The sequence below is a fragment of the Labeo rohita genome, chromosome 17 (assembly GCF_022985175.1).
Source record: "Labeo rohita strain BAU-BD-2019 chromosome 17, IGBB_LRoh.1.0, whole genome shotgun sequence".
NCBI classification, from domain to species: domain Eukaryota; kingdom Metazoa; phylum Chordata; class Actinopteri; order Cypriniformes; family Cyprinidae; genus Labeo; species Labeo rohita.
In genome coordinates this window covers 7,761,190-7,784,506 of record NC_066885.1, presented here as the reverse complement: position 1 = coordinate 7,784,506, position 23,317 = coordinate 7,761,190, and the positions used below count along the sequence as shown (strand labels likewise).

The 23,317-nt window shown below is 36.3% G+C and overlaps 1 protein-coding gene across 8 annotated transcripts in view; it reads right to left on the bottom strand.

Annotated features, from left to right (window-relative positions):
* Positions 1-23,317, bottom strand: part of ralgapa1 (Ral GTPase activating protein catalytic subunit alpha 1) — a 94,328-nt gene that overhangs the window by 57,891 nt on the left and 13,120 nt on the right. For 3 of the 8 annotated variants that reach the window (XM_051133067.1, XM_051133060.1, XM_051133062.1), the window contains exons 7-21: positions 22,703-22,818; positions 22,251-22,389; positions 21,925-22,133; positions 19,956-20,201; positions 19,387-19,557; positions 17,441-17,566; positions 17,104-17,252; positions 15,747-15,870; positions 15,360-15,597; positions 15,073-15,237; positions 12,792-12,932; positions 9,745-10,986; positions 5,331-5,455; positions 4,810-5,023; positions 4,547-4,723 (exon numbers count right to left, since the gene is read on the bottom strand). In XM_051133067.1, the coding sequence (XP_050989024.1) occupies positions 4,547-4,723; positions 4,810-5,023; positions 5,331-5,455; positions 9,745-10,986; positions 12,792-12,932; positions 15,073-15,237; positions 15,360-15,597; positions 15,747-15,870; positions 17,104-17,252; positions 17,441-17,566; positions 19,387-19,557; positions 19,956-20,201; positions 21,925-22,133; positions 22,251-22,389; positions 22,703-22,818 (3,582 nt within the window). The remainder of the gene's footprint in view (positions 1-4,546; positions 4,724-4,809; positions 5,024-5,330; positions 5,456-9,744; positions 10,987-12,791; positions 12,933-15,072; positions 15,238-15,359; positions 15,598-15,746; positions 15,871-17,103; positions 17,253-17,440; positions 17,567-19,386; positions 19,558-19,955; positions 20,202-21,924; positions 22,134-22,250; positions 22,390-22,702; positions 22,819-23,317) is intronic. The other 5 variants (XM_051133065.1, XM_051133066.1, XM_051133064.1 and 2 more) reach the window with 4 other exon arrangements.

Sequence of the window (23,317 nt, the reverse complement as noted above, 5' to 3'; positions counted from 1 at the left end):
TTTCAAAATCAGAGACCCTGAAACTAATGTAATATGTTATAAACCAGAAGAAATATCACAGTCTTTTGAAAAATATTATAAGAAATTATACTCTCAACCAGAAGCAGCTGACCCCTCAATTATAAAAAGTTTTTTGGAATCTTTAGATTTACCGTCAGTAGGAGTGAAACAAAATGAATTGGTAATACAGGAAATCACTGAAAAAGAAATTGATAGTGCAATATCAAATCTAAAAACAAACAAAGTACAAGGAGGGGACGGATATCCAGCAGAGCGGTACAAAACATTTAGGGAGTTATTGAAACCTATGCTCCAAAAATGTTTTAACTATGTTCTAAAGGGAGGTGAAACCCCAGTGTCCTGGAAACAAGCTGTTATATCTGTAATACCTAAGGCTGGAAAAGATAAGACAGAATGTGGATCATACAGACCTATTTCAGTTTTAAATATAGATTATAGAATATATGCTTCTATAATAGCTAAAAGACTAGAAAATATAATCCCTGATTTAATTGATACTGACCAAACTGGATTTGTTAAAAACAGGCAGACGCATGATAATGTGAGACGTGCATTTTTTTTTGTTCGAGAGCATGAGCAAAAATAATTCAAAATCCCTGGCAATTAGCCTTGATGCGGAAAAAGCTTTTGATTCAGTGCGATGGGAGTATTCGTATTTAGTATTGCACCGTTTTGGCTTTAATGAAGAGGCTATAAGAACTATTAAACCGCTATATCATTTACCAACGGCCAAAATCAAAATAAATGGTAATGTCTCTAACTCAATTACACTGGAGCGGGGATGTCGTCAGGGGTGCCCCTTGAGTCCTACACTTTTCGCACTATTCATAGAGCCGTTAGCTCAAGCAATCAGAGAGGATACAGAAATTCTAGGAATTCCAATTAAAGAAACTGAACACAAAATATGTCTGTATGTGGACGACATTCTTATGACAATTTCCAAGCCAGATTCCTGTTTACCCAAACTCATGTCCTGTCTTGAGCAATTTGGTTGGTATTCAGGATATAAACTACATAAAACTCAAACCCTCTCATTTAATTATTCACCACAGAAAAATATACGTAATAAATATAATTTTAAATGGAAAACAAATAATATCAAATATCTGGGGGTTATTATACCAAAGAATTTGACTAAAATTTATACTACTAATTATGGTTCTATTACAAAGGAACTGAAAGCAGACCTAGACAGATGGACACCCCTAACCTTTAGTTTGTATGATCGAATAGAAATGAATGATGAATGTTGAATGTTGAAAGGATGAATGTTTTACCGTGATTATTGTTTCTCTTTCAATCACTACCTGTAGAAATACCAAAAAAAACTATTTAATGACTGAAATCAAATGATCTCAAGATTTATATGGAAAAATCAGAAACCTAGCGTAAGATTTAAAACGCTACAATTACTGAAGGAAAAGGGAGGACTGTCTCTTCCCTGTTTGGAGGATTATTATAAAGCAGCACATTTAAAATATCTAGTTTGTTAGTGTATTAATGATTACGATGCAAAGTTAGAATTTCATCAGCTAGACATTCCTCTCTCTTCCTTATTGGGGGACAAAAATGCTAAGATTATGTATTCCAATAAATTAAGTAACTGGACATTGATCCCTCTTAATATTTGGTTTAAAGAATGTAAAACTCTTAAGCTGGAGAGGCAAGAATGTCTGCTAAGATGGGTGGCATACGATAGAGACTTTAAACCTGCACAGATGGATGTGCGGTTTAAACAATGGATATGGAACGGCATTACAGCATATTGTACAGTTTCTTCTGAGATTGGTTTAGAAAGCTTCCAACATCTCATTGATACTTATAATTTAATGAGACAAGATTTTTATAGATATTTACAGCTTAGGAATCACTTTAATAAAAATATTAAAAGTAAAGAGGGAATTGAATTGAGTCTCATTAAAGTTTTTGCTGAGGCATATAAAGGTGGAATTCACAAGAAATTGGTATCAAGAATATATTCAAGTATACAATCCTCTAATTCTCACTCTACCTTATACGTTAAAGAAAAATCGCAGAAGGAGGCGGACATAATTCTAATGGAAGAAGACTGGCTAAACATATGTAAATCACAGCATGCTACCTCTAGTTCTGGTCGGTGGAGAGAATTCTGATGGAAAAACATGATTCGATTTTTTATTACTCCAAAAAGAAAATATTTACAGAACGGTAACCCAGAAACTGCTTTCTGCTGGAGACAATGTAACAACACAATGGCTGATTATTTTCATATATTCTGGAACTGTCCAGCAATTCAATCCTACTGGTTAATGGTAATCACTGAAATTGAATCAATACTGGGTTTTGAGATTGATCATAGCTTTGGTACCATATATTTAGGAAACATACCAACTGATTTAGATTCTCAAGACAAGTACCTCCTCAGATTGTTATTGGTTGCTAGTAAGAAAGCTATAACTAAGAAATGGCTGAATGAGAACCCACCAACAAAAGAAGAGTGGATAGCGATTGTAAAGGATATGTCTGATATGGAGAAAATTACCTTTTCAGTAAGACTAAATATGGGTAAATTTTATAAGAACTGGTCAAAATGGTTAATACACATGAAAATAGATAGTACATAGAAGTGCTTTGTAGCGAATATGCCCCCCCCTCCCTCACCCTTTTTTTCCTTGCTCCATATGTAAAGTATTTACGTAATGTAAATAGACTGAATGGACTGAATTGTATGGACTTAAACTGACTGCTTGAAATAACTTTCAAGTTATTTATTTATTTATTTATTTTTAATCATACCTCTTTCCTTTTGTGGGTGTAGGGAGGGGGGGCTATTGGGAGAGTAACCCCCGATTATGAAAATGACTATATTCTGTAAGAAGAACACAAGAATGTGATGTCTGTGGTGACCTGTCTGTTCATTTTTTTATTCCCCCTTGTTTGTTTTTTTGTATTTCAAAGTTACATTAAAAGAAATAAAAAAAATAAAAGTTACAAAAAAATAATGTGCCACTGACAGTAACACAGCATATGGGAACAGTGTGACTGATATCAGAGTGTTTTGTAGCCAAAAAAAAAAAAATCAAGCAGCAGATGTTTTTACTCGAAACTTTCAGTATACTTAACAAGGGGAATGTGCATTGGCTAGGCTAGTTTAAATAGTTTGGACTGAAGTATGGTATGCAGTTGGAAAGTTGGAATGAAAGATCTGGGGTAATTGCCTGAGGGAACCACTACTGATGATAAATTATTTGCCTTTTACAGTATAATGCAATTCTCACTGCTGCTGGTCTCCACAGAAATTAAGTTCGGTGAACAGTTGACATTCTTTGCATCACTTGAAACGCAACTATGCCGTTCTATGTACGTTAAGATTTGAAACATGAACTTGACTAAAAAAAGTCATTGGTCTGGAGTCAAATAGTACAGTTTTGAAAATGAATTAAATATGGATTAAGACCAAATGTAAGACTTTTTGTCAGCCATAAGAGTTTCATGTTGAAGTAAGTGGCAGATAAAGTTTACTGCATAAGCAAAATGCCAGTGAAATACAGTTTGCACTTTTATTTAATTAAACCATAACCTTTTGAAGTTAATCATAGACTAATTTACTGTTTTTCTGTCTCCCAAAAATGACAGACATTTTAAAGGAGAAGTTCACTTCCAGGATTTTTTTTTACAGATAATGTACTCACCCCGTTGTCATCCAAGATGTTCATGTCTTTCTTTCTTCAGTTGTGAAGAAATTATGTTTTTTGAGGGAAACATTTTAGGACTTTTCTCCATAATGTGGACTTCAATGGTGCCTGCGAGTTTGAACTTCCAAAACGCAGTTTAAATGCAGCTTCAAAGGGCTCTAAATGATCCCAGCCTTATCTAGCAAAAAGATCAGTTATTTTCTAAAATCTGAACTCAGATTTTTCCAGTTCAAGACAGTTAGGGTATGTGGAAAAACTCCAATCTCATTTTTTCCTCCAGCTTAAAAATCATCCTACATTGCTTTTTTACCTTTTTTCGTAAAGTGTGATTGATCTTCTTTGCATGTTCACTTTGTAAACACTGGGTCGGTACTTCTGCAGTAATGTAGGACGTTTTTGAAGTTAAGGGAGAAAATGAGATTTTTTGATGAAGGTTTTTAGACATACCCTAACTGTCAGGCAGACCTATACAAGAGGAGCATTTGAGGTTAAAAAGTAAATAAATTGTACTTTTTTTTTTTTTAAATAAACAATCATTTCACTAGATTAGACCCTTCTTCCTCAGCTGGGATTGTTTAGGACCCTTTGAAGATGCATTTAAACTGCATTTTGGATATTCAAACTCAGGGGCACCATAGAAGTCCACTATATGGAGAAAAATCCTGAAATGTTTTTCTCAAAAAACAATTTCTTTACGAGTGAAGAAAGAAAGACATGAACATCTTGGATAACAAGAGGGTGAGTACATTATCTGTAAATCTTTGTTCTGGAAGTGAATTTTGTTCATAACCTACAACCTTTCAGTTACCAGTCCAGTACACCCTGTTGTACATGAGTGTGAGAGATTGTACCAGTAATGGTGACTGTGTCAGCTGACAGGCCGTGCTGACTGAGGCTGCTGGTCTCCGAGTCAATGTGGAGTGTTGTGAGACTTGAAAGCTCCTGCTCTTCTGCGGTCTGACCTGCTCCTCCCAAACTATCCTGATCCACAGACGCCAGAGCGCACGTTTCAGGAGGGAAGCTGAAATCTGCAAACAAATGCACATGTTCTTTATCGACCTTTATCGAAATCCTGTACTGGCTTGTATTTTTAAATCCCACCTGAACTACTTACTTTCAAACTTGTTGTCATACTGAAAAGCATTGAAGGAATCTGATTGGCTGTCGGAGCTAATGAGATCACTTCCACTGGCGCTGGCTGGGGAGGTCCACTCAGAGGGAACACCGGGGTCGTCTGCAGGACGCGTAGCGTTCTGGCGGTTCAAGAGCTCGGGTAGATCTTTGGGGATCTCTAGACTTCCTGGGCTACTGCCACGCCTCGTCATGCCCTAAAAAGAATATAATAAAACCATAATATACATAAATTTGTGACCTTGGACCACAAAACCAGTCTTAAGTAGCATGGGTACATTTGTACCAATAGCCTAAATTTTTCTTTTATGCCAAAAATCTTATGATATTAAGTAAAGATCATGTTCCATGAAGATATTTTGTAAGTTTCCTAGAGTAAATATATCAAAACTTAATTTGTGATTAATAATATGCATTGCTAAGAACTTCATTTGGACAACTTTAAAGGCAATTCTCAATGTTTTGATTTTTTTTTGCACCCTCAGAATGTTTGCATGGACATACAGAAGTGCCTCTGGCCCTCAGTCTCTCCTGGATGAATTCGTCCATGAGGTCACTGACATTAGGGTTGCTGCTGCCAGCATCATTGGACATGGGCCTCATCTTCGGTGTCAGCTCATCTTTATTGGCTAAGACAACAGGCACAGGAAGACACATGAGTACTTTTACAGAGACCTCACAAAGAGTGTGAGTGCAAACACAGATGACCCAGCAGGATTACATGTACTAACTCACTTCCTCTTTGTAGTGGTGTCTGACTCTCTCTACAGCACTTGAATATAATTCTGAATTAGTTTATTTGAGTTTGGGGACAGTGAGTATATAAACACAATTTTCTTAAAGGACAACAGTGTTATTAAGTTTTTTTGCTCAGGTTTTACATTAGCCTCTTATATATATGTTTTTTTTAAATGTATCTTTCAGTTCATAGGTTTGGGGTGGGAAATATATTTTAATGTTTTAAATATGTTTTAATGTCTCTTTTTTAAAAATACAGAAATTGACATTGTGAATTACTGCAATTTAAAATAACTAATTTTCTATTTTAATATACTTTAAATTATAATTTATTCCTGTTATCACAAAACTGAATTTTCAGCTTCAATCCTCCAGTTTTCAGTGTCACGTGATCTTTAAGAAATTATTTTAATATGCTGATTTGCTTGAAATAAATATTTCTTATTATTCTTTGATGAATAGAAAAAAAATATTTTGTCAAATATAAACAACTGAACTGTCATCATCCTTATTTAATGTGCCCACTAAGAATTCATTTAAAAAAATTAAATTAAATAAACAAATCTTACTGACCCCAAACTTTTGAACAGGAGTGAATATTTTTTACATGATTGTAAAACTGCAATCTTTTTTCACCAAACAAATTTAACGATCAGGCCAAAACAAATAATCATGGATATAATGCTTGAATCTACATAAACATTAACAAGAGCATAAAATTGTTTGTGGTGAAAAACTGAGCAAATTAAACTCTGCACTATTGCCCTTTGAACACAACCAAAATCTTTTGACGTCAAACTCATGAAACACTAAACCAAAACACATACAGAACAACATAATCTTTAATAAAAGCCAACCACAAAACTGATTTCATCCAGTGAAGCGATGCAGTTACTCACAGTTCATGCAGTCCCCAAACAGAGACAGACAGAGAGAGAGACAGAGCAAACCCTTGGAAGTCCAAACCTAGGAGTTAGTGAGCCTTATGCTGACTGAGGTTAAAGTGAGACAGCAGTGAATATGTTAGAGGAGCCACCCACAGCAAGACGAAGCAGCCTTCATCCCAAAGCAAAGGGTTAGGGAGCCACTGGTTAACAACAAATCATACCAACACAGCAGCACATGGTGGGGTGGTGACTTTGGGTACGTCTGGTTAGTTTAGACTACAAGCTGTGTTTAAGTCATGAGGGCCCTGATTAACTAATAGCTTGTGCAATCGAACTGTCCAAAGGAGCTGTTCTATGGTGATTCCTGCTACTACACTATAGGCAAGCCAGCAAGCTTAAGACAGTACCACAAGACTTTAGTTTGGAAAACAGTGCTCTTTGAGAGTGATAGTGCTGCACTCTACTGGCCATACAAAAACACTGCAACTATGGCAACTACACCTAGTGTATACTGTTGCAAGCTATCACTCTTAAATGAAAAATCTGTCATTGTTTATGCATTCCTATGCTGTTCCAAACCCTGCATAATGCAAAAGATTATATACTGCAGAGTGCTTTTTCTCATAACAGGAAACTGTTGAGCTTCAAATATGACTGAAAGCATCATCCAAGTAGGGGTGTGTGATATATATTGTCTATAAATATAATCCCTCTCATTCTTCAATGCAGAAGTAAGTCTATGGGAGAGATTTCCGGTTCATTTGCCGCTATCGAAAATAATGAAAGTAATAAGAGCTGCTTGCATTACAAACCAGTGTGTTCATAATTAAAGATAATACATAAAATAATATAAGACACACCAGTTTGCAATACTGGAAGCCTGACCCATAAAATTTACAAGCTTACAGGAAAAATAAGGTGGGTATCGCAAATGTTGTTTTAACAATGTGCAAGCTAAAACTATTAAGCACGTCGCTCACATTGCAAAAAACAATCCAAACATGCCATGCATTCACTGCATCACGCAGCATTATTGGAATGCAGTTTGAATGCCAATGAAAATAGTTCCAAACAAAGCTGGAGCAGAACTGCTGCACAACGGTTTCTTTATTGAATAAATTATGTTTATGAATGAATCATTTAAAATGACTAATTTTTTATCACTGACTTGTTTCTCATTCATATTTAAAGTGTCATTAAATCTTTTACAAAATATTATTCTTGACCCTTCGCAAAGACCCGCTCCCATTACTGTCGCTATGTCCGACAAGCCATGACGCTACAAATCATGTTCTCATGCAGTGAAAAAATCATGGCGGTCACAACACGCTGACAGCCAAAACAAAGCAGGCTACTTTAGGTATGCTAAAGTATCTAAAGTATACTTTAGGTGCTTTTAAATAAATGTAAACAATAAATACCGTTTTGTGGCTCTTTAATGTGTCGTGACTAGGGATGTAACAATATTATCAATATCATGGTATTGTCTCAATATTATTGTGGTAACATGACAATATGAAACGATAGGTCTTCCAGGCAAAGCGTAGTTTATTTAAAGTTATTTAAAAATTATTCTAACATAAAAGGTCTTTAAAGCTGTGTTTTGGGCCATTATGCTTTGACATAGTATCAGTCAAACTAACTAAACCCGAAAGCACAACATGGCTTGATCCCTTCATCAAGTTTGTTTTCAAAGCCAAGTGTGCAATCTGTTCAGGTGATCAGCTTTTTGTGTGCCTCAGAATGGCTCTGTTTACAGTGAATAAATGCAGTGTACTCGTTTATTGCATGTGCCTGGAGTTTAGCACATATTTGGAAACGCAACGGCCACCAGTTGTGCTTTATTTTCATGGCAGATGATTACAGCATTTCAGTAGATTCATAATGTGACGCGTTTTTGTAAACCTGTTTTCACTAGGAGTTAGAGTTTAAAATAAAAGCTCTCCTGTCATTTCCGTCAAAATAAAAGCTTAAAAGTGCTGTATGAATTGCTGACAGCTAACGGTTTAAATGGGTAACGTTACTGCAGTGCAAACTCAAAATATCCCTTATTATATCGTTATTCATATTCAATATTTATTGTGCAGTTGTTTTATAATACATGACTTTTACTGTCATCGTTGTTGTTTTTATTATTATTATTATATTCTAATTTCAGATTTATGAAAATGTACAAAATTTTTAATTTTTCCAAGTCTTCATTTTCTTTTCTTTTTTTTTTTTTTAAACATTGCAATAAATATAGCGCCTCAGTTCAAGCGGCACAAGAACTGATTATCTCTTCCATTTAACTACTTTCCACTTATAGCGTGAAATAAACATGAATGAACATCAAAAAGTATTTTGCTTTAACCGTGGGAAGACGTCAATACAAACTATTGTCAAGTTTATGTCCACCAACGTTACCTATTCTCCGGTCTGGTTTGTTTGTCGGACAAAAATGATTGGTCAGATCACCTGTCAATCAAACTCCCTGCGAAGGGTCAGATGTATTCACGCTACCTCTTCATATTAAATTCTTTATATTTAAAGTGTCTTTTTTTTTATTAAAAAAACATTTAATTTTATTTTTAGTTTTTAGTATTCATTTTTTTTTTTAAATCTCATTTGTTTCTAGACACACACACACACACACGCACGCACACACACATATATATATATACAGTCCATGCCATTATACTACCACACACCCCTATCTATGAATAAGACTTACTTTCAAAGTTTTTGTTTGTTTGTTTGTTTGTGTCATTTTTGAAGCCCCAGTTACCTTTATGAAAAAGAACACTCAGGAAATTCCGCTGAAGAACATGAGGTTATAAAAGATGAGAGAATTAACATTTTTAGGTGCACTATTCCATTAAAAAGACATTATTAAGAACTACAGATTAAAACACATAACATTAGGTTGTATTAAAGATCACTGTGCTTTATGAATGTGTCACTGAGCATGTGTGTGCATGTACATGTGTGAGAGATTGACAGAGGGCGGGGAGGTAGGTATGAGGTCGCATGCAGCATCCAGGGGAAGAGGGGCAGCAGAGATTAGGTCCCAGAAGCTTGAGGAGGAGGGGAAGCCATGTCCCACAGGTAGGGGACCGTTGGTCTTTTGGGAGTCTTTTTTTTTTTTTTGGAATTGAGCTACTTCGAAAGAAAATACAAAAAGAGGCTTCAATTCAATCCGCATTCAGCAAAAATCAAACAGTCACAAGAAAAGAGAGAAAAAAAGGGAAAACGCACAGGCGCTTTGGTCACATTTGTCTTCCATGTTGACATCGAGCCGACCAAGTCCTCACCTGATGTTTTTCTTCCAAAATAGCCCATTACGTGAGCGTACAGGTCCTTCAGGTGGGCCTCAGTGGCGGGCGCTTTGCTGTGACGCTGGGGCGACGCCGCCTGAGCCTTGGGTTTGGAGAGAGCGTGGACCATAGACTTATACACCCCGCCCAACAGCGCCACCTGCTGCTGCCGTGAAGGGCTGCACCCTGACTCCTGAGACCTAGAACGGGACCCCCTCGGGCGGAGAGTCGGCCGGCCGAGCCGGCCACGTCTAACCCCACTGATGGAGCCTCTTTCCCGCTCGACCGCCTCGCAACAGGTGACCCCCTCCCCAACGCCCTTCGCCGATGCGCCGCTTGCCCCAACCGAGTGGCTGCTGAAGTGGCCGAGGCGGCGGAGACGGGCCTTCCAGTGCGCCTCTTTGGGGTCCAGAGGGTTGTGAAACTGCACAGACTCTGTGGATGGCCGGAAGCTGACGTGGACACCACCACTGTGGCGTTTTTTGGGGTCAAGATGGGACAATTTGGGCCTTGGTACAACCTGGGAAGCCTGCGGACTAAGCTCGCTCTCGCTAACCCTGTCTGTGGCATTCTGCCGGTGTAGCTGTGTAACTTTGCTGCCCTCTGCTGGCTGCGTACTAACACTTAAATCCCAATCACATTCTTCTAAGCACTCATACAAACTTTTTGCGCTTTGCTCCATCTCCTTATCCCATTCTAGTGCCCAATCCCCACTTCCCCCAAACTGCACCTGCCTGTTATCTGCACCTGCTTCAACTTTCACTTCCTCCTTGCTGCAAAATTCCCTAAAAGCACTGAAGACATCCTCCTCCCCTTCTCCCTCAATCTGATTGGCCGAGGCCGCTGCTGGACAGGACCAATCAGGGATAAAGGGGGGTTGCTGCCCTGGCATCTGGCAGAGATGGTCATAGATACTTTCGCCCACCTCCAGGGATGCCTGGCTGTCAGGGGGTTGGTGTGGGTCAGAAAGCTGGTGTGGGGTCAGGGAACTGTGGGGGGACTCAGAGGTGGTGGTGGTAAAGTGGGAGGAGTGAGAGGGACTGTCAGAGACAGGAAGTGCACCTTTGACCCGTTCTGCGATGAAGGGCTCCATGATGTCAGAGGCGCTGCTGCTGCGGGGGAGCGGGGGCTGCTCCAGCTCACCGGAGGCGGAAAACACCTCGGACGACGGGGTCTCCTCACTTTGAGAGCAGTGGCGGATCCTTGGCCCGCGCTGGACAATGGGAGGTTCCTCCAGGTCTGAACACGAACAGATATGCATCGATCAGCACATTTAAGGATGCAAGTGTGTTTATGCATTAATATGGTCAATGATGTTATCTTAAAAACGCAAGCAACAAGTCTTAAAATTTCAGATACCTAAGAGGTGATGAAAAGACCTAGAAAACATTATCATATTAACTGATCCACTGTGACCACATTTTACATGCAAAAAAACATGCATACATAAAACACAATTAAATCTAATGAAATTAAAATAAAATAAAAAGTCTTAAAGGTAAATAAAACATGAGATCACAAGCAAAAAGAAAGCTAATTACTTTAAAAGACATAAATAAATGCTTTCATTTGGACATTCTTCCAGATGTTTTGGATAAATATAATCATGAAATGCAAACAAAGGTAAATCCTGTAGAGGGCATTTTTCTCAAAAGTTCTGGGTGTGAAGGAGGATTATACTGGATGAATGGTTATGCAAGAAGGATAATACTGTCGATTCTCAAAGACAAGGATAGGAAACCAGTACAGACAAAAATGCACACATGCAGAACTCAATAGGTCTGTCAGGTGAAGTGCACACAAAGAAATGTCTGGGTCATATCCCACCCCAAAATGAAATGGAAAACTGACATTACTGAATTTCATACTCTGAACTAGAACAAAGAATAACCTTAATCTTGCATTATTATATGCTGTAAATGTTCATTTCTACACATATGTGACCCTGGACCACAAAACCAGTCATAAGTAGCATGGGTATCTTTGTAGCAATAGCCAACAATACAATTATAATTTTTTCTCTTATGCAAAAAAAAAAACAATAATAATAATAATAATAGTAATAATAATAATAATAATAATAATAATTAGGATATTATGTAAAGATCATGTTCTATGAAGATATTTTGTAAATTTCCTACCGTAATTATATATCAAATCTTAATTTTTGATTAGTAATATGCATTGCTAAGATCTTCATTTGGATAACTTTAAAGGCGATTTTCTCAATATTTGGATTTCTTTGCACCCTCAAATTCCAGATTTTCAAATAGTTGTATCTCGGCCAAATATTGTCCCATCCTAACAAACCATACATCAATGGAAAGCTTATTTATTTTTTAAAAAGTATGATTTATGACTGGTTTTGTGGTCCAGGATCACAAATTATATTATACACATACACTTAAAGTTACAACTAAAATTTAATGAATTAATTAATATTTATGTACTCTGAACAAACAAATAAACAATTAAAGAAACTAACATTCAGTTAGAGCAATAAATGTTAGAGCAAAAAATACCAACAATGCTAATTCTCATTTTTATAGCATTTCTAGACGAGAATAAAATAAAATAAAATAATAAAATAAAATAAAATAAAATAAAATAAAATAAAATAAAATAAAATAAAATAAAATAAAATAAAATAAAATAAAAAATCCAGATGGGAAAATATAAGGGTAAAAATAGTTTTTTAATAAAAAGTTTTTTTTTTTGGCAAAATATGTATTTTTTTGAATTTGTGGGTAAACGTGACCAAAACATTTCTTAACATTTGTCTTGAGATTCATCCTATCAGAAAGCATCTGCATCAGTGCATGAGGCTTTGAAGCAATAATGAATGAGAAGGAAATCTAGCACATTAAACAAAAAAAACTAATTTGGGTTTATTGAATGAAAATCACTATACACATTAAACACTAAAACAGACGGGCAGGGGGACGCTAACTACAGGAAGTGTGCACACATACATATACATGCACATCCATAGGCCGGGACGCAGTCAGAGGCGAGAGTGCCGATACAGGCGTAGAGGGCTCTACCTGACAGCTCGTCAGCTAGGGGAGTGAGGACAGAATCAGGCAGGAGAGGGTGTACGGGGTGGATCAGGACAGGTGCGCTTTTAGCACTGCGGATAAAGGCTGAGGACAGCAGACTGTCCCCCGTAGAGCAACTACGCAGAGCTACAGACCGCGCACACACCCAGAAAGAGAAAAAGAGAAGAACGACAAGACGGAGAGTGTGAGAGATAAAGGGAAATGGGGCAGAGAGAGATAAGGAGTGATGGAGGAACACAGGAAAAGTTGGGGAAGAGAAAGACATAATGAATAGAGAGAAAAAGAGAAAGTGATGGCAGAAAGCAGTGAGCATTACAAAGAAGTAGTAAAGAAATAAACTTATCAGTGCATATCAGATCAGCACTGACATACACGTGAAGATCATGTCACTGGAAAACTTAGACAGTGAAGTTTATAGGAGAAACATGACGTGTTTCGGATGAATCACAGGCAGTGTTTTTTTAGCCTAAGGCTGCATTTCTATTTACATACTATGCGCACTGCGTAGTCTGCTAGATTAGGTGTTAGGTGACATATTTTAGGAATTAATATTACATAATATAATCTTATATTATCACACAGTGCTGAAAATAGTCATATAAACTTTCAATTCTGAGAACATATCAGTCTTTTTTTTGCCCTCAGAACTTGGACTTTATAAGTCGCAACTGCAAATTTATATTTCACAATTCTGAGAAAAAAAGTTCGAATTAAGTGGCAGAATGGCTTCCATAATATGCAATAGAGTACATGGCAGCAAACTTTATTTTATTATATTATACTGTCACTATATATACTACCAGTCAAAAGATTTTGAGCCTCTTCTGCTCACCAAGCCTGCATTTATTTGATCCAAAGTACAGCACAAACAGTAAAATTCTGAAATATTTTTACTATTTAAAATAACTGTTTTCTTTTTGAATACATTTTAAAATGTAATTTATTCCTGTGACCAAATCTACATTTTGTGCATCACGTTTTCAGTTTTTTCAATGTAAAATGATCTTTCAGAAATCACGCTAATATGTTGATTTGCTGTTCAAAATATACAGTTATTATCAGTTTTTAAAATAGATTACCATTTTTCCAGGATTCTTTGATGAACAGAAAGATCCAAAGATCAGCATTTATCTAAAATAAAATGCTTTTGCAACATTCTACACCTTATAATTGGAGGACTTTGAGCACATACATATACATATATATGTATATGTGTATATGTATATGTGTGTATATATATATATATATATATATATATATATATATATATAGAGATAGATAGATAGATAGATAGATATATAGATATATATATATATATATATATATATATATATATATATTATAGAAATTATATATATATATATATATATATATAATAGAAATTAATACTTTTATTTAGCAAGGATGCTTTAAATTGATCAATTGTGATGATAAAGACATTTATAACGTTACAAAAGATTTCTATTTCAGATAAATGCTGTTCTTCTGAACTTTCTATTCATCAAAGAAACCTGAAAAAATTCTACTCAGCTGTTTTCAAAATAATAATAATAATAGTAAATGTTTTTGAGCATTTTTAACATTTTAAAATATATTTTAAATAGTAAAAATATTTCAAAATTTCACTGTTTTTGCTGTACTTTGTATCAAATAAATGCAGGCTTGATGAGCAGAAGAGACCAATAAAAAAATAAATAAATAAATAAAACAACATTAAAACTTACTGTTCAAAAACTTTTGACTAGTGTACTAAAAAAAGTGTAACATTTACAAAAAAATACATGCTAAGTATGCAAATTGTGATGCAGTCTGTGCAGTCACATTTATCATTGTTTGCAGAATTTTGGTGAGTGAAATCCACTTATTTTAATAGGAATCCACTTGACCAGGAATTCCATGTGAGATCAAAAGATTTTCACAAGCAAATTTTGCAATAATTTCAAGTAGGTTACACAAATGCACTATGTTGACCAACAAAAAGCTGCTTGTGGTTTGAAAGTGACATCTGTGCATCATACATCTTTACATTATTGACAATAGACTTTTTAGCCTGCAAAAATTTGGAATTTAACTAATGTGACTGCACCTTAAGCAAAGACATTTAACGCAATCATGTTCTCTCCTTGTAAATATATCTCCACTTTTGCTCATCTTTGTCTTTCTGAACCAGGGTAATAGAGTAATACAGATAAAAACATAAGCAAAAAACCTAGGCACATTTAAACTAACAGGAAGAGAGAACAAGAAGTCTTTGAAGTGCACTTACCCACAGTCTTCTGTCTAACAATGCTTCTGGCCTTCTCGATGCCTGGTGATCCAGCAGTGGTAGCGCTGCGCTGTCTCATGGCAGCAGCCTGGCCTGGTGGGTCTCGACTCCAGCCTTTGGAAAACGACCTATCCACAGTGATTTTCTGGCACTCGTGGGCGCCACCTAGAAGAAACGGGAACAAATATAACATGTATACGTATGATAGTGAAGCTGGTATGTTTTAAAATCTTGAGTTTGAATGTTTTGGAACCACCTTAGTCTTTAGTGTTTTTGCACAAACTCACCTTTGCCTTTGTGTTTCTTCTGTTTCTGCTCACTGAGCTTGTCCAGGGGAAGCTCGTTCAGGTCCAGGCTGTAAAGGTTGCGTGCTAGTACCTTGGTAAGTGTCTCCATGGTGAGGGACCACTCAGTGACCAGCTCCTCCCAGCAGGTGAGAGATGAGAGCACAGACAGCAGGTCATCCCACAGCTCCCGAGAGATGTACACATTCAGATTCCCTTTGATCCAGGCCACAATCAGAGTCTGAACAGGAAGACAGAGCAAAAAGAGTATGGACTATATCAGACACTTCAACAGATGAACCAGAAAATATAATTTTAGTTATTTATTTATATATCATATAGTATTTAAGAATATTCTGAATTAGGTTTTATTTTTATATTTGCCTTTACCTGAAAAATGGCCCCAGCCAAACGGCCCGATAAAGTGTTACTCTTCTTCCCATGAGGCATAATAGATGGAGGCCTCTTCATCACACACTCAGTTACCCTTAGCAACACCAGCAAAATCTGCTCCCTATAACAGACACAAATACACTCAGGATAAGCCAGGGCTCTACAGTGCGACCATTTCAGACAGGATCATTTTCAACCATTTTCATTTCAGAATCCTTTCATCAACAAAGTGTAGAGAGAGTGTAAATAAGAGATTCATTGTGCAGTCTAGAGAGCTTCGTTGATCACAATGGAATTTTGTGAGATCATGATGAACTAAGACGAGTGACAGCTTTTAATGATTTTTAAGGTATTTTAAAAATCTTTTTCAGGTAAAAAGATTTTTAAGGTAAAGATATTAATATTAAGTTAATATTAAGTGACTTATATTGTCTGACTATAACATTATTGCCTGATTTTACTCTATTTCTTCATCAAAAATAGCCTGAAACAAGTCACAACTGAGCCGCTGTGCATCACGATTCAAACACAGCGGTGTTTCGTTTATGAATGAACGTGCGTTTTTAAAAAAATCTAGTGAGTCAATGATTCGATTTCCCATTCATAAAGAGAAATCACTTGCTTTATTCCTGAATGAATCAGCCGTTTGAACAAATCAAATGAATGAATGATTCTGTAATTGAGTGACTTGTCGCCACCTACTGGCAGATTTAGTTTTATTTTTAAATGATCTTTTTAGTTATTTAAATAATTTCATATTTCTATTTCTAGTTCTATTCAATAATATTTCTATATTTTATATTTAAAACATTAATCTCAACATGAATTTATGAATTTGATTGCACTCATGCCACCTCTTAGCCTCACGGAACATGAAAATACCTACAAGCCACTTTTGTGTTCTTCTACGCTACCTTTGTAGTACAAATTAATTTTGCTAATACTGATTTTATTTGATTGGTAACTTATTCTACTTGTTCTTGTTCTGTTGTATTAATTAGAAATTTTAAAAAGCTTAAAAATATAATCTTTTAAAAATTTGACAATAAAAGATGACTTTACTTTTAATAAAGTTACAAAAATGCTATTACAAAGGTAAAAACAACATTTCCCTGTAAATTACTTTAAGGAGTCAAATATCACCTCATAATGGGAAGTCAAATTTTTGTTTAGATGTTCTGATTATCGATTAGAAGGTGCTCCTGAAATTTTGACTGTTCTCCTACATTTTTTAAGTTAGAAGCACAAGTGCTCCTAAAAAGAAAAGTAAGCATAGAGCCCTGTAAGAAGATTAGCAAATAATCCAAGTAGACACTTAAGACCAAAATAATGAAGTGTAATGTCATAGTCATACCAGGTCTTCTGGTTCATGGTTTCATGCATGACCAGACTGCGGTATATGTTGAGCACACGCTTGCACATGTCAACATGCTCTTCCAGAAGTGTCTTCAGCTCATTGGCTGCCTCCAGAAGGAAGACGTTAGCGGAGTTGGTAATAAAAACCTGCAAGGAAAAAAAGATTGTAGTGGGGAATTTAAATATTGTAGTGAGGAATGTTTCACAAATGTGCATTAACTGAACTCAGCTTCATGCAAATAAATGAATAAATAAATAAATATAAATTTTAGGCATCTATTTGACATGCATGTTTTGAACAATGTCAATAGCTCATCACCAACACATAAACTCACCTGTAGTGTGGCCTGGACACCAGCATGGACATTATACTCCAATACCTCAGAATCAGAGGATTTACTCCCAGAATTCCTGCTCCAATTAGGGTTTCGATTGTGAACAGACACTGTGAGCCCGATGTCCTATATACAAAAATAGACGTTGATTGTAACAACATGACCGTATTAATAACACAATGGCTTAGATGGTCAATATAAAAATGTGTGATTTTTTTTATTTGGTAAAAAGATAAAAAGATAATCTTTACATAATAAAGATTCTATTATAACAAATAAATTTAATTGACACTAAAGATCACTGTTGTTTTCAATTATGTAATCATCAATACAATAAAACAAAACAAAAAATATACAGTAAAAAGTTGTGTACCATTTAACATTCAAATAAATAAACAAATGTTATTTTTATACATCTACATTTATACAATTAGATGCTATTTACACTAAGTGAAATATTAGTGTATATTTGTGACCCTGGAACACAAAACCAGTAGCACAGGTATATCAGTAGCAATAGCCAAAAATACATTGTATGGGTCAAAATTATCGATTTTTCTTTTATGACAAAAATCATTAGGATGTTAAGTAAAGATTGTGCTCCATGAAGATATTTTGTAAATTTCCTACTGTAAATATCAAAACCTAATTTTTGATTAGTAATATGCATTGCTTAGAACATCATCTGGACAACTTTAAATGTGATTTTCTCAATATTTAGATTTTTTTGCACACTCAGATCCCAGGTTTTCAATTAGTTGCATCTTGGCCAATTATTATTATGTCCAAACAAACCATACATCAATGGAAAGCTTATTTATTCAGCTTTCAGATGATGTATAAATCTCAATTTCACAATATTGACCTTTATGTCTGGTTTTGTGGTCCAGGGTCACATTTTTTCAGAGATCGATGCTTTTTACACTAAGCACAAATAGCAATGGATTCAATTTACAATAAATGAAAACAGCAGTATTTTACAGCAATATGCTATTTACACTAAGTGCAAATAGCAATGAATGATATTTACACTAAGTGCAAATAGCTATAGATTCTATCTACAGTGTTAAAATAGCAGGATATTCTGCTACTTCTGCTATTTAATGCAATTAGTGGCAATTATCTGGACCTAAGTATTGTAGTATGCATTAATAAGATTGAGTGTAAATTGAAATTTTACATCAAATTATTAAATGGATGCAAACTTATTGGGACAATAAATCCCCCTCTACACCTTCCCTACCCCTACCTGATTTTCAACTTTTTGAATATTTCAGTCATTTTTATTGAAAATAAATTCCTTTCTAATGTGATATGATATTTGAAAATGGAGATATTTGAAAAGGATTCGAACCTGGGTAGATCGTGTCAAAACAGACTACAACGCGCTTTACTGTCTACACCACTGGAGCTGAAGTTTAAAAACCGTTTTTTGTATTCTTGATTACAAATTACCAATCACATGTTGGTGGGTGGAGTTAGTGTAAACAGCCTCTGCCAACAAGGCAAGCTATTAGCACTTAGTGTAAATAGACACTCCGTTAAAATAATATGGTAAGACACACCAATTTGCAATATTAAGCAGTAAAACGAGCTGTTTTGTATAGCTAAAAATAGCTGGACACAGATAAGACCTGAAGCCAGACAAATCAAATTTCAAATTTCAAATGGCCGCACCCACTCCTACTGGAAGAAAAAGGTGGATACATTTTATTTAATACTTCAGAAACTTATTTTAAAAAAAGTATTGGGAAAAAATAAGCCCTGGCATAAGCTTCTTACACCAACCTAGCCAGACATAAGCCAATAATTAATAAAGTGAGTACTGGCCAATACCACCACTGATATGTCTGATGCAAAAAAATGGAGCAAGCTGTTGTTCAGGCTGACTCAGCATGTAATAACCGCCTTTGCATTCCTCTGTTGTCAACTTCAGAGACACCTACCTCCTCCTCTTTATCAGTTCTCTGCTCGTGGGTGGAGTCCAGCTGGCCTGTGAATCGGTCTTCCTCTGGCTCTCTCATAAACACAGGCTTGTCCTGCTGAGAGATCCACTCTTGGTACACACGCACCACCTTGCGCATGGCTGCCGCCTCACACATGGGCAGCAGAAAAGCCTGCAAAATAAAATACACTCTCTTATAATACACTCTCAAAATATAATACACTCTCTTATACAGACAGAATCAGTGGACAGATAGTACAAAGAGGCATCAGTGACTAAGTGATATGTTAGCTGGCCATCTTTCCTCCTTTAGGTCAGACCAAATAAGGCCTTTGTACACATCAAGTACACGATTTTGAACAGGGTCTTTGAGATCTTCAGAATAAGGGCTATAACAATCCCTATTCATGTCTAGCAGTTCCCCTTTGTGAACTTCAATCACTCTAGGACAAAGAAGTCCTTGATCAGAACAATCAACCTCTCTCATCACAACTTCTTCAAAATGAGCCAGACTTCTTCCTCTTTCATTGGTATTTGCTGAAGTCCTTCTGTTCCTCATGATGGAATTACCTGTCGAAAGATTTCGGTGATAAAGTTGACGTTTGTTCTAGAGGAGCACAGGACCCGGCGCACCACCTCAATGTCGGTGAGGTGCTCTTCATCCATGCTGCAAAGGCTGGAGGAGCTGGGCTCTCTTTCCGTCAGGGTGCTGGTGTTGGAGTGCGACTGCTCCGGCTCGCCACTCGCACCCCCATCCAGACCATCTGGTCTCGGGCCGCCATCCTCACCTCGGGCAGCCAGACCCGCTGCCGCTCTCTGAAACAGCAGCAGCATTGCAAAAACATTCAGCTCGCTCAATGGCATTGAGAGAACCCTAGGAGAAACCTGGGGTTAAATGTGCAGCTTGGTAAGACTTTAAACAACAACAACAACAAACAACTCCTGGTCACCAGTCCAAACCTTGGAGGGGTTGGTTCACCCGAAAATGAAAATTCTGTCATCATTTAGTCACCCTTATGTCATTTTAAACGTATTTGGTTCATCATTGAAACACAAATTAAGATATTTTTAATGAAACCTGAGAGGTTTCTGCTCATCCATTAAAAGTGCAGAAAACTAAAACTTTGAAGATCCAAAAAGATCATAAAGACACCATAAAATGAATCCATATGTGACCCTGGACCACAAAACCAATCTTAAGTAGCACTGGTATATTTGTAGCATTACCCAAAAATACATTGTAAGGGTCAAAATTATTGATTTTTCTTTTATGCCAATTTTTCATTAGGATATTAAGTAAAGATCATGTTTCATGAAGATATTTTGTAAATTTCCTACTGTAAATATAGCAAAACTTAATTTTTGATTAGAAATGTGCATTGCTAAGAACTTAATTTGGATAACTTTAAAGGCGATTTTCTCAATATTTAGAATTTTTTGCACCTGCAGATTTCAGATTTTCAAATAACACAACCATACATCAATGGACAGCTTATTTATTTAGCTTTCAGATGATGTACAAATCTCAATTTCAAAAAAATGTACCCTTATGACTGGTTTTGTGGTCCAGGGTCACATATTAATTGAACGATTTAATCTAAGTTTTATAAAGACACACAAACACTTTATAGTATGAACAGATTTAATTCAGGCTTTTTTTTTTATACATATAAACATAAAAAATAGAGTGGTTTACTGTACATATGCTAAAAGTGCATGAAATATATGCTAGACAAAAACCTCACTGGTTTCCGTGCATCACGCATGCATGTTTGAGCTTCCGTGTTTACCATATGTGATGTGCCCTATGCGTGTTGACAATATTGTTAAAAAAAGCCTAAATTAAATCTGTTCATCACATGAAACAAACATATTTCTTCAAAAGACATGGATTAAACTTCTCGATTCATAAGGATTTGTTTTACAATGCTTTTATGGGCCTTATGAAAGTTTTGGTTATCTGGACATTTTCATTTTTGGGCAAACTATACCCTTAAAAGTCCAAGTAATACTAAAACTACTTTAAAGGGATAGTTCACCCAAAAATGAAAATTCTGTCATTAATTTCTCACCCTCATGTTGTTCCAAATCCATAAGACCTTCGTTCATCTTCAGAAGACAAATTAAAATATTTTTGATAAAATCCGAGAGATGTCTGGCCCTGGATAGACACCAACGTACCGTTTGAATCCCCAGAGAAGTAGTAAGGACATCGAAATTGTTAGTCATTTTGTTTTCTTTGCACACAAAAAGTATTCATAACATTATGGTTGAACCACTGAAGTCACATTAACTATTTTAATGATGCCCTTGCTCCCTTTCTGGTCCTAGAACATGGTGTTGTGATGCTTTCTATGCAGGTTCAAAAAGTACTCAGATTTCATCAAAAATATCTTAATTTGAGCACTGAAGATGAACAAAGGTCTTACAGATTTTCGACAAGCGGGTGAGAAATTAATTACAGAATTTTAATTTTTGGGTGAACGATCCCTTTAAAACCATTACTGCGTCATACATGTGAAGATCTGTGTGTTGCTACCTGGATGTTCTTTGGCACATTTTCTCCTTCCATGCCAGGGATGTGAGTTCCTGTGTTCGACCGTGGCTCCAACCAGAAGGAGACCAGCCAGCGGATAAATATGACTCTGGCATTTAGGAAGTTCTCTTTAGTGCAGTACAGGGCTTCATTGGTCTCTGGGTCTCTTTTTACAACTATGTAGTAAGGCTTTGGTCTCGTGGGTGGAACCTCTATTATAAAACAGGACACAAATCCAAATTAGACATCTTATCATCCTAAGCAATTAAAGTTGCTCAAAAACAACGAGAAATAAAAATTAGGTTTGCTTTGACATAAAGAACTCTTACCCAGAATAGGACTGTACAAACTGGTCTCCTTGGAGAAGTTGGGGAAGATATGGGGCAGGTAATACTTTTTGAAATTGGCGAAAAGGAAGGCGAAACCCTTCTCGTGGTTCTCCTTGCATTTCCACTCTAGACTTTTGGCCTGTAGGGAGACAGAACAAGCGAGCTAAGCACATACACAGCAGCTGGGACAGAACAGCCTGTTTGTGTTTGGTGGAGGACAGTAGGGTTGGTGGAGGCAGGCAGCGCGTGGTGCTGTTGTTTATGTTAGGGAGGGTGTGAAGCAGAGCAGCCGTTACAGCGCCGGGGAAAGACACCGCTGCAGCAAGGGTATCTGGCATCAAATGCATGCAGATCTGGGGTCAGTGGCATGTAAGTGTGGTTTCCACAGGTTTAGCGTTGGGTCTGCGCCAGCCGTGTTAGCTTCAGCAGTGTTAGTAGGAGGAGGGGAGTACCTGGTTTACCATGTATTTTAGTAGAGCCTCCAGGAAGTAGCCAGTGAGATCCTCCTGGGATTTATCTCCTGACTGGGGCGGCACAAGGGGACTGATTTCTTCAGGGGTCACTTGAGCTGCAGAAATGGACAAAAAAGATATTTTAAAGGGTATTTGGGACCTTGGACCACAAAACTAGTCTTAAATAGCATGGGTATTTTTGCAGCAATAGCTAAAAATACATTGTATGAGTCAAAAATGGTCAAATTTTCTTTTATGCCAAAAATCATTAGGATATTAAGTAAAGATCATGTTCCATGAAGACATTCTGTAAATTTCCTTCCGTAAATATATCACAACTTAATTTTTAATTAGTAATTTGCATTGCTAACAACTTCAAGCCGATTTTCTCAATATATTGATTTTTTTGCATCCTCAGATTACAGATTTTCAAATAGTTGTATCTCGGCCAAATATTTTCATATCCTAACAAACCTTATTTATTCAACTTTTAAATGATGTATAAATCTCAATTTAAAAATTGGCCCAGGATCACATTTTTTTAATTGACATTTTGAAGTAAGAATTTAGTTTACTTTAAAGAGATACTTAACACAAATCACCCTACTCAGTCCA